Source organism: Aulonocara stuartgranti (genome assembly GCF_965226115.1).
Source record: "Aulonocara stuartgranti genome assembly, chromosome: 10".
Lineage (NCBI taxonomy): Eukaryota > Metazoa > Chordata > Actinopteri > Cichliformes > Cichlidae > Aulonocara > Aulonocara stuartgranti.
In genome coordinates this window covers 14722229-14733588 of record NC_138946.1, presented here as the reverse complement: position 1 = coordinate 14733588, position 11360 = coordinate 14722229, and the positions used below count along the sequence as shown (strand labels likewise).

Sequence of the window (11360 nt, the reverse complement as noted above, 5' to 3'; positions counted from 1 at the left end):
CTCCTTTCTATAAATGAGTACACTCGATTTTACACCATTATTCATCATTTAGCATTTAACAGTGTTAATGAAGGAGCAGGTCACCACTTTATAATACCAAGCAAAAACATGAAGAGCCATGGTTAACTCATCATGACTGCAACATCTGGAATTAAACATAATAAACATGTGCAAATTTTGTTTTAGAGCCCACCCCGTAAACTGCAGACGACTATGAACATGATTAATATATCCTAATTCACGATGAATGACATACATGTGGCATTAATTAACGCCCCGCTTCATGCAAGAGCTGTTTTATTTATGTACTCCTGATAATTCATGAGGGTTTGCATAATTATTTAATGAGCTTTTACCACGATTAGTTGGTGAGGTTTTACATTAATTATTATTTTTCATGCCTGAAGTCTTACATTAATCCGCGAGGTTGTATTCACAGACCCCCGTTATGGAGTGCTAGCAAATCAGCACTGTTACACTCGGTAATCCACACAAGCCACTATCAACACGTTTTCATAGGGACTAATTCATCTTCCGCCTTTGGTGGTGGTAAAACCGTCGGCGCTGGGCATGAAACCAAAACTATCAGCAGCCCACTGGAGCAATAGAATAAAAATATGTCTTATGTAATAAGAAAAAGAAATGTGAGCGCTGCCTTGACTGTTGATAAAATTCAAATATTATAAGCCAGACTTCAAACATTTGAAACAGACATGACATCAGCCAGGTGCAAAATGCTTGAATAAATACACAAGGGAGACAGTTCACTTCCTTAGAAAGAGTTTATTTAGTGCATTTCTAGTTTGTCCACAGCAGGAACCAAAATATTAAGTTAATCTGTGCTGTTCACCAAAGTTCTGGTCCAACACCATTGGTCCGCCCGTGTTCTGGTGCAATACTATTGGTCCAGTAGTGTTCTAACACCCTCACATTAGTTCACTAGTGTTCTGGTATCACACTATTGGCTCACTAGTGTTCTCTTATGGTCAGGAACACGTAAGACCAGGAGAGAGGGGGGAAAAGAAAAAGGACCTTCAGCATGCTGCTACTGAGCAGAGGTCCACAAGCTTCCATGCAACAACAAACAAACAAACGGCAAGGGACAACAACGACGAACGGAAAGAGAAACGACAGCATTGCTTGTAAGAAGTAAGCATGGAAGCATATACAGTAAACCTTACCGTAACCTGCTCAAGCCCTCGGGGGGTTTGTCCAATATACAACAGATCTTAAAAAGGTAAAATCCCAACCCCCACCCTCAAGACACATGCGTGCACACACACACACACACACACACACACTTTCTCTCCCACACAAACACACACACACAGCACGCCTATCGCAAGCACAGCATGTACTCAATCTCTCTCTCTCGCTCTCTCTCACACATGCACAGGCACACCTGCATGCAAACAAATGATAAGTCCTTATAAGTGTACAAGGAATATGTTTGTCAGTTTTAAAAATATGACTTAAACCCATGAGCTCTGTGTAAACATAGCGTACGGTAGATTAGATAAAGACTTCCTTCCATTGTAACTCTGTAACTTTCCAGCCGCGTGCCATTTCGTAGTAATAACCTAGTGGGTTAATACTTGTACTCTTTGGTTCTCTGTAACAGTCTGTTTATCTGACTGCGTGACTGACTGTCTGACTTCCTCTGTCCCCTCTTCTCTATCGCTCCCTCGCTTGATCCAACTGTTCACGATACAGCAGGAGGACCCGTCCGAGGGAAGAGAGTCGCAGGTCCCGTCCCTCTGCACACCAGGGGCAGCAGAGCCAGACGGATTGATTGTCCTTGATTTATTTACATCACAGTCAGTCACAGTGGGCTCCGTTTAGTGGAAGAACACGTCCCCGTCCTCCTTCTTTTTCTCCCACCCCTCACCAGTCTGATGTGTGGGCATGTCGGCCTGAGATCTGTGTGTGTATGTGTGCGTCTGCATGGGAGTGTGTCTGAGTGTGCATGTGTATGTGCATGTGTATGTGTGGTACGGTGTGAGGGGTCGGGGGGCTAGGATAAGTCGTTGTTGCTGGGTGTCTTCCCGCCGCCATTAAGTAGGGCCGAAGCGCTGCGGCTCTTGGTCGGTGTGCCGCTGCCTGAACGGGAGAGTTCTGTCAAGTCATGGAGGGAGGGCTCCCTGTACATGGCCACTACACCCCCACACACACACACATGCAGACAGACACACAAGACAAGACAAGACAAGAATCATTAATTCAGTTATTGCCACTGGTCTTTGTCACATGGGTGTAGTCTGCACAGCTTTGTTCAGTCAGTTCCTCTGCACCTGGGAGATTCAGTTTCCACAGACTAATTAATTCTGATTTTAAGACGCTATTTTATCATCAGAGAGAAATTTAAAGACTGTAACACTCCATAAATGGGTAAATTCTAATCTTAATTTCAATAACTGGCAAAAAAAAAATAAACAGTTAACTAAGAGTTCAGGGTTTTTTTTTTCCTTTTTCCTCACTTTCATATAATGCCTGATGGCTTCTGGTCACTGACATATTAGCCTTTAGGCTGGAAGCCTGTTACCAAACAGTTGCCACACACTGAACACATCCATTAGCTGCATTAGCAGCGTTATATGGAGTCGTGTTCATGTCCGTTTGATGAATGTAACTCCAATATTCATTCCCTTTTCAGCTTTGTTTTGCCCTCCGCTAAGTCTCCGGGGAAATATGTGTCTCTTCAGCTAACTTTTTGTATCTGCTGTTCGCTGCCGGTCAGATGGTGTACAGTGCATTTTACTGCTCTTTCAATGGAAACAGCTATCTAATGCATCCAGAAGTGGTGATACTAAATGGTCAGAAATGCTGCAGCAGAGTCAGATAACCAATCTCTGTGGATCCATTATCACCTTGCTATGCAGAAATATTGATTATTCCCTCTTTTCCTATTTTCCTGGTATTTTCTTGTTTTTCTGGATGACCGGCACTGGTAAATCAAACCCGAGAATTGGGTCGCCTAACACTATCATATCTGGTGGCCAGGAATGTAATTATTGATGTTTTCCCCCTCCTCGAGAGTATTTGGGCATAAACTTTCCTTTTATGCCATTTAAGACTCAATTATTGTTTTTATTCATGAGTACCCAATCTGCATTTACATTTCAATGTTTATCTTCTGGCGCTGGCATTCTTTTCAGTGTGCTTTCACTCTAGCCTGTAAATCTGTAAAGCTTCTATATATTACCATCTACAATGACCTTCCTTGTATAGAATCCAGTTAAATCTTTTATAAACTAACAAGACACAAAATCAGTTTTAAAGACGATAAGACCTTCAAGCAAAGAGTGCAAATAGCAGATGGGTTCTAAGTTAGTCCAGGAAGGCAGATATTTTCCATAGGTCAGGGGTCCTCTGAATTTTTGGAATCCTAAATCTTCTATAGGGGAGAAAGCTTTCCAAGAGCGGCCCCAAGCTCTTAATCAATGAAGCCTTAGTACAGTTTGCTCTCTTAGATGCTATCACAACTTCATTTGTTTAACCTAACATATACTTGTGACGTAATACATCACAGCCATAGTTTCTAGAGCCCTGAAATTGCGAGGGTCAGGGGTAACGGACACACCGTGTTTGCTTTGCTGGTGTAAATGGTACCTGCACAGTTTTATACTTCATCATTTATGAGCATGACTCACTTTAATAGCGAGTGCTATAGGTTCGCTGAGATTCTGCTTTTGTTTTCACTAAGCTGCCAAACTCACCCCGAGGTGCTCAAAACCATTTTCACAATTAGCTGTCTATTTTGTTCTACATGAACACGCGGGGGTTATAAGCTCATCTATAGCTTTTTCCCAGTGTTAACACCGATCGCTGCATATTTAGTCATTAATATTTAAACAGCCCCTCTGGACATGTTTTAAACTTAAAAAAAATTGCTACTCTATTTTTTTTTTCTTAAAACGATTTTCTTTTTCAACACGTATCTTAATTTAACTTCTTTCCTCCCTCACTGACAAACTCAGAATATATGAATATGTAAATACTGCAAGTTTAATTGGAAAGCAGGCCTACTCTGCTCATTTCCAGACTCATGTTTTTCATTCTTGGACTCTACTTGAGTACCTCTGCATGATTTACAGTTCAAAGACATTCTTGTTTATCTTATGATAGGCCTTTCTGCATCCACTATCTGAAACAAACCACCCCTCACCCAGGAAGACCACCCTCCCTTTAAGCCAGCTTTCTTCTGATTGGCTGCGTCTCTTAAACACAGCTTTTCTCTTCTCAGTTTGAAACCTACAGTAAGCCTTGAACTCGTACTTGTGCACATGCTGAGCTTCTTATTTAAAGTTTTGACTATAAAAAGATGTGTAGGGTCTGACTTTCGAGCTGAGAGAAATGCGAAGGTGAATGCAAAGACATCCTTTTAATGATGCAAAATGATGACGAAAATCCAAGTGAAGCAACAACAAGCAAACAGTCTTTGATGTTTTCTTGGTTTTTTTTAAACATGCGACAGGAATTTCAGAATAAACGCTTCATTTTACATTTAAACTTTTACGTGTTCTGAGTTATTAAGTTGGTATTTAAATCAGTAAGGCTATCAGTCCTACCTTTGAGTGGCTTCGGTATGAAGTGTGCAGCAGGCTTGTTCTTCTTGACATGATTCCCCTTCATGATTCCACCCTCCTTGTTAAGCCCCAGGTACCAAGCCCGGCCCGATGCCTGCTGCCGGTAGAGCATGGAGGAGTAGGTGACATAGTAGTTCTCGAACACCGACTCCTTGAATTTACACTCCGGGGTAAAATGCTCCTGTGAGAAAAATGTGATAGAAATGAGAACAAATCCTACACGAAAGAAGACGAGAAGGTGATAAAGCAAACGTGGCGAGAGTGGAGTGTTAGCTGCTGGCGGCGACTCCATTAAAAAGCGTTCAGTCATTCCACCATATAGTCATCAGTGTATTCATCCATCAGCTGGTCTGCTCTTTGAATCATTATCTCGGCCAGGCTGTATCCTCCGAGAACAAACTGCACCAACTTAGGACAGCTGACATTTGCATTTCCTTATTCCTGCGTCTCCATAGCAACCGGCTACTCCCTTGAATACCAACCAGCCCACTGAGAGAACGGTGGTGCCCAGAGAGAAAGCTGTTTCTCTTCGATATCCATTAATCTTAAGTAAATTTTGATGAAGTTTCAGCATGCATGATCTTGAAATAGATTAAGCAGGAAAACATAAAGAAATATGGCCCGGGCACAGAAATATTGCGCGGCTGTATTCTGCATTTAATATTAGGTGAGAAGATGGAACGAGCGATATCAGTGCTGTGACTGAAGCCCTCACAATAACAACATGATGGACCAGATATTGTGGCGGTATACGTGTCTGCACAGGCGTAGCAGCGTGGCTCTTATTACATCGGGGTCTGTGCCATTCTTCTATTTCCTCTTTGTTAGTTTTCTATCTGCTGGTCTCACAGTTTTGTTCAGATTGCTGTTATTTTTGTTGATTCTGTTGTTGTTATTGCTTCCACACCACCCACCATCAGAGCTGTGCAGCTAAAATGAGGCACTTAATGCACTGCACTGCAGCCAGCACTACCTTCTGACCTGTCTGAGAAAATGTAGGCACAGTAGCGTTGGAGAGGAGGAGGGGGGGGTGTACGTGTGTTTTGAGTGGGAAAAGACATGAAAACAAATTTTGGGAGCTGTGTGTGTAAACAGACACAAAGTAATCTTCCTATCACAGAATCACTGAAGGGAGATAAACAAAAGGAGGCTGGGGGATGATCTGAAATCAATCCTGAGAAGCCACAATATCAGGAGACAGATAAGGGAGGCTCAGACACTGGATTATAACACCCCGTGGCAGCTGACTCACAAAGCAACACTGTAGTTAAAGTATTGATGTGATGATGTGATGACAATGAGTCTGCTCACGGTGAAAGCTTCTGCTTCATTACTCAACCTGACCCAAAGAGCAGGTTTGAGTCTGTAGCATTAATGACGCTGGTTGTGATGGTGTGTGTGTGTGTGTGTGTGTGTGTGTGTGTGTGTGTGTGTGTGTGTGTGTGTGTGTGTGTGTGTGTGTGTGTGTGTGGTGACCTACAGAGGTGTAGAGAAAGCCTTCGTTGTTCATTGCCAGGTAGAGTTTGGTCTGGACACCCTGGATGGCCACCACACGAAGCCCCACTGGGATCAGGTTGAACACAGCTGCAAATGCACACGCAAAGCCACGCGCACAACACAAAGCAATCAAACAAGCATTCACACAGCGAACACAGAGGGAAACAGAGGAAAGTACTCATCAATATCAATGGCATGATGACACCTTCATTTTGCCACAGAGAAGCTATTTTAGAAGGTTGGGCGCTGAGGAGGCTGAACTACGCTTACAATTTAGCTCCTGGTATTAAGCGTGGGATAAAATTATCAAAAGGCGAGCAGCAGAGCAAGTTTTGGTAAACATTTGATAGTGCAAGGACATGCTTCAACAGAAAAGCCAGAGAGCCAGTAATCAGCGCAATTTCATCTGTCATACAAATGAAAAATGTTCCTGCTAGAGCTGCACTTAATGATCACTTTCAGCTATTTTTTCTACTCAATCACTCATTTAGTCTATAAAATGTCAGATGGTAGTTAAAAGTACCCATTACAGTTTTCCCCACACAGAAGGCGATGCCTTCAAATTTCTGTTTGATTAATACTCCAAAAGCCCTCGAAATATATTCACTTTACACCGATGTGAATCGGAAGAAAAGCGGCAAATCTTGCGGTTAAGAAGCTGCAATCAGGAAATGTTTGACGATTTGCTGGAGAAGTGGTCCTCCGTCGCCGAATGTTTTGAGCATGCAGAGTAAACAGTGCATTCCCGAGCTTCTTTAACGCCACAAATTCAATGAGCTCTGTCTGTTTGTGAATTTTTACAGCATGATTTATAAGCATAAGCTACCCGAGTAAAACTAAGCTGTCTGGGCTCTTCGACACATTACAGCGAATGTGACATTAAATCGCAGACTGTCAGATTTCATTTGAATGCATTTCCAGCCAAACTGGATGAGCACTTAAAGGCTCCACGCTGGTAACAACATATCAGCGTAAAGATTAGACCGAACCATAGCTCTGTGAGTCAGGACCCTTGTTTAATCATCATCATTTTTAGTCAATACTGTTCTTTACAATAACTGTGCATAATATATGAAGACGTGGTTTACGGGGATTATGTATTCAAACGCATTTACGGGTGACTGATTTAATGTGGGTAGGCGTTTACATGATGTATACACCATGTAATCATCTCATTAAAGAGTGTGATTCCTCTGTAGTCGTTCTGCATGCAGACAACAGTTGGTGGCCTGAGAAGTAGCAGAGATTAATGTGAGATGCTGGCAACACCAACTGTGCATAAGGAGAGTGATTGCAGTCTGAACCACAACAACAGAATTGAATTAGCCGTATCAATCAAACATTGCACTGTGTGTGTGTGTGTGTGTGTGTGTGTGTGTGTGTGTGTGTGTGTGTGTGTGTGTGTGTGTGTGTGTGTGTGTGTGTGTGCGTGTGTGTGTGTGCGCGCATGTGTGATGGAGAGAATGAAATGGAGTGGGTAAAAATGAATCTGTTGTCTGATTTGGTGTAGTAGCTTTCTGAATGCTAAGGATTTGAACGTGCACTGTATGTTGTGCAGACATTTGATCAATGATTTTAACCAGGAAGCATTTCATATAGAAAGACTGCAGTGTCACCACTTGACATTTGCTAATTATTGACTTGTTGTTGAGTGACTGACTGAATTAAAGTCACTGCAGTAAACAGATTTCCACAAGATGAAACTCAACAATAGGGATGTGGTAATTAAATTAAATCGACCCTTAAAGCAGTAACATGTTGCAACATTCTGTTGTAGCGAGAAGTAATATAGATCTGCACTGAAGAAAGTCAGTTTCAGCCTGTGCTTTGCTTTTATTTATAAATCATGTTAAAGTATAAATAATCTAAATAACCTAGTTCTAGGTTACCTAGTTAACCTAGGTCAAAATGATTGAGTTGGGTAAAATACACACACACACAACAAATCTAGTTAAAGCCAGCCTCACCATAGGTGCTGTCTTCATCCTTGGTTCCATCAATGGTGCCATCAGGCTGCATCTGCAGCTGGAAGCCCTGGCGACTGGAAAGCCTGGTCACAATGCCCTTTAACTGGGGCTCTAAGAGGAAAACAGAAACATTAAGTGCATTCTTTTCTTACTGCTGTCATGTGATCACATGCATCAAATCCAGCAGCCTCCAGGAAGCCAGAAGTGTCAGAGGCCCTGATGCTTGAGGGCCCTGACCACCAGTATCGATCCGTGGCAGTTCCACTAAACATTGTGGAACTCATAAAAAAAGATGGCTTTTTAAAAATAAATAAATAAATAAATCAGCTAATAATTGACACATGTATCATGAGTAGGATCACTTAGGGTTGTGCTTTTCAACACTTTGCTGTGGGACAATATAAAGTTACTCATGTGAGACGTTTGTGGGTTCATGCAACAGGATTGTGACACTGTCCTCAGAGTGAGGAGTGATGAAGTGATGAAGAACCTGCCTTAGTGATGAGAAAAAAAAATAATGCTGAATGGTGGCAGAGATGAGGATGGCGATGATGCTGAAGGTGATGGTGAAGATGGACGAGGTGGTGATGCTACCCGCCGGCTATCCGACTGTCCCCACCCCCCCTCCTCACAGACCTGGTGGTCGCCTTCTCTTCCGTTTCTTCCTCGAGCCAAACAACTTGACACGCGAAAACACGTTCAGTTTGCTCGGTTTCTCGTTTGCGCCTTTGCTGTTGCTCGGGCTGCCGCTTCCGCGGCATGCGTTTGCCTTCTCCCGCTCCCTCGCCTGTCGCTTCTGGCGGATCAGGGAGCTGGCGATAGCCGCTGCCCGGGACATGTTTCCCCGGTGGAGTGAAACAAGGCTGCGCGTCCTGGGTTGGAGAGGGCGATCGCGGACGAGGCGGTCGGGGTGTGTGGAGCGCGGGGAGAGGGGTTGAGGGGTGGGGGTCTACACCACCCACGGCTCAGTTCGCATCACACACCGACCGATGCAGTCTCCGTGATTTTAAAAAGCGTCCAGAATCCTCCATCGGTGCGTCCCGGCGCTTCATGGAAGTCGTTAGATCCAGCACCGTGCCAGTGACTGAGCGCTAACGACGCCGCCTCACATCCCCGCAAGGGGTCTGAGTGGCAAAGAGCGCTCTGATTCCCCCCTCTGGTGATTCCTCCGAGTGTCCCGAGAGAGAGAGAGAGCGTGGACGGAGAACGACGGCGCGTGAGATTCTCCAGGTCCGAGTGGCAAATCAACAGAGTGTAAGCTGGCGTGAACGACACCGGGGGTTGTTGACGATCGCTGCAGCTGCTACTGCCTCCTCTTCTCCTTCTTCTTCTTCTGCTGCTGCTGCCGCTCTGCACCGTTCCCCCGGCGATGCTCCTCTTCTTGACGCTGTCCGTGACAGAAATGCAGCAACTGGGATGTTTGTCAATGAAACAGCTCGGGGCTGGCTCAGTGGGAAAGGGATCATGGTGCAGCCGTGTCGTTCATAAAACTGCTGCAGCCCTGCCCGCCGCGAGGAAGAAGAGTGAGGAAGGGGAGGTGGAGCGGGTGTGTGTGTATGCGTGTCCGTGCAGTGTGTGTGTGTGTGTGAGGAGAGGGGGTGTCAGATGAGACTGGTGGGGGCTGGACGGTGTGTGTGTGGGGGGGGCTGGACGGTGTGTGTGTGTGGGGGGGGGGGGGGGGGGGTTGGGCAGTGCTTTCTCATAGGGCACCTGTAGCCCCTGTACCCCCACGTGGCATGATATTTACATGATACACTAAATATGCTGATGTGTGATAGGCGGACTGAGAGAGACAGAAGGAGAGGATAAAATGGGAGGTGGGAGAATAAACAATGAAACAAGAGAGGAGACAGACAGGTGAATGAATGAGAGGAGGAATAATGAAAGAGGGGGTGGGCGGAAGAGAGAAAATGAGATACTGAGTGTGTTGGAGAGAGAAAGAGAGAGCGATGCAGAGAGAGAGGGAGACGCTTGTAGAAAATAACCTGCAAATGGATTGGAAAAGAGAATGATGAATGAAAAAGGAGGGGAAAATAAATCCAGGAGAAGACAGGAGAAGAAAGTGCAAGACTATTCCACACATCAGGAAAAATGACGTATATGAGGGGGAACTACATGATAATGAAATAAGAGAAATGAAGTGAAGGGACAATGAAGGAAGAGGGTGGGAGAGAGAGTGAGAGAAAGACCCAGCAAGTGTGCATGAGGGGAAGAAATCAGAAGGGGGGTAGAGAAAGGAGGGGCTCTAATATTTTGGTGCAGAGGTTCACCACTGCTGAAAAGGCTGCAGCATGCAAGGAGGTGAAAAAGACGGCGGCACTTGTGTCTCTGCGAGCTGTGTCGTTCTCTAGATGTTCCCTTTTTGCATTTGCACCAGAGCAGAGGTGCACACACACACACACACACTAGGCAGCAGCAATCAGCCACTCGGTGCATGTCGGCTGGCCACAGGCAGCCCCCACAGGAAAACAGATGCACAGTTGTCAGAGACAAAAACAGCTGCAGTGGCGGATGGTGACTGCTAATTCCAACTGGTACTGAGGAAGAGGAGGCGGTGGACACACAGCCGGCAGACGAAGGTCGACCTGCATGTGGCAACAGCCGCTGAACAGCGGGCAGAGTCGATGCATGCTGTTCTCCAGCGGGAGAGATCGATGGCTGGGGGAGTAAGAGGATGTGGTGAGCAGTAAACTACACGAATGAAGAGGATCCAAACCCAGTGAGCTGTAACCCACTGTGAGGATAAGACAGCTGGAGAACGTGATGGACCGTGGACAGACACTGAGGTCTCCACACTGCTAAAGTGGAGCATTTACCCTGCCGCTGACCGAGGAAGTTGAAGTACCACCGATGGCCTTCTGGTTAGGTAAGGACTCTTGTAAACATGCACAGATAAATATAGTTTTACTTTGCAGTTCAACCCACGCTCTTTGAGACAACACTCAAAAATCTTTCATAACTAACCGGTAAAGTCAACTAAAACATCAATCACATGAAGGAAAACAGCTGGAGCAAAGAAGTGACTGAAAGCTAAATCTAGTTATTCATGTTTCTTTTATGAGCTCACTGCTTTAAACCCAACCACAGGCCTCTAAAAGCTTGAGCCACACAAAATAAGAGCCACGTAAAAAACATCAGATATAAAGTGATCCTGAGGAACATTAACACAGCCTTCAGCCATCACGATAACTCATTTCATCTTTACAGAGAACAAGCAAATCAATAAAATCAACCAACAGAAAAGCAATGAAAAAAGAGACAAGGTACAAAGATTTAAAAATAAATAAATGGCTATCCATAATTAACATCT

The 11360-nt window shown here is 44.6% G+C and overlaps 2 protein-coding genes across 4 annotated transcripts in view; one reads left to right on the top strand and one right to left on the bottom strand.

The window, feature by feature from the left end:
• Positions 1 to 2006: 2006 nt before the first annotated feature.
• fgf13b (fibroblast growth factor 13b) overlaps positions 2007 to 11360 on the bottom strand; it is a 17344-nt gene continuing 7990 nt past the window's right edge. For 2 of the 3 annotated variants that reach the window (XM_082548511.1, XM_082548512.1), the window contains exons 2-5: positions 8051 to 8161; positions 6067 to 6170; positions 4569 to 4767; positions 2007 to 2154 (exon numbers count right to left, since the gene is read on the bottom strand). In XM_082548511.1, the coding sequence (XP_082404637.1) occupies positions 2015 to 2154; positions 4569 to 4767; positions 6067 to 6170; positions 8051 to 8161 (554 nt within the window). In that variant the 3' untranslated portion in view covers positions 2007 to 2014. Of the gene's footprint in view, positions 2155 to 4568; positions 4768 to 6066; positions 6171 to 8050; positions 8162 to 8686; positions 9643 to 11360 lie in introns of those variants that run through there. The other variant, XM_082548510.1, reaches the window with a different exon arrangement.
• The window catches only part of f9b (coagulation factor IXb), a 20670-nt gene continuing 19049 nt past the window's right edge, over positions 9740 to 11360 (top strand). Inside the window, exon 1 of the mRNA XM_082548506.1 lies at positions 9740 to 10916. Within this exon, the coding sequence (XP_082404632.1) occupies positions 10901 to 10916 (16 nt within the window). The 5' untranslated portion in view covers positions 9740 to 10900. The remainder of the gene's footprint in view (positions 10917 to 11360) is intronic.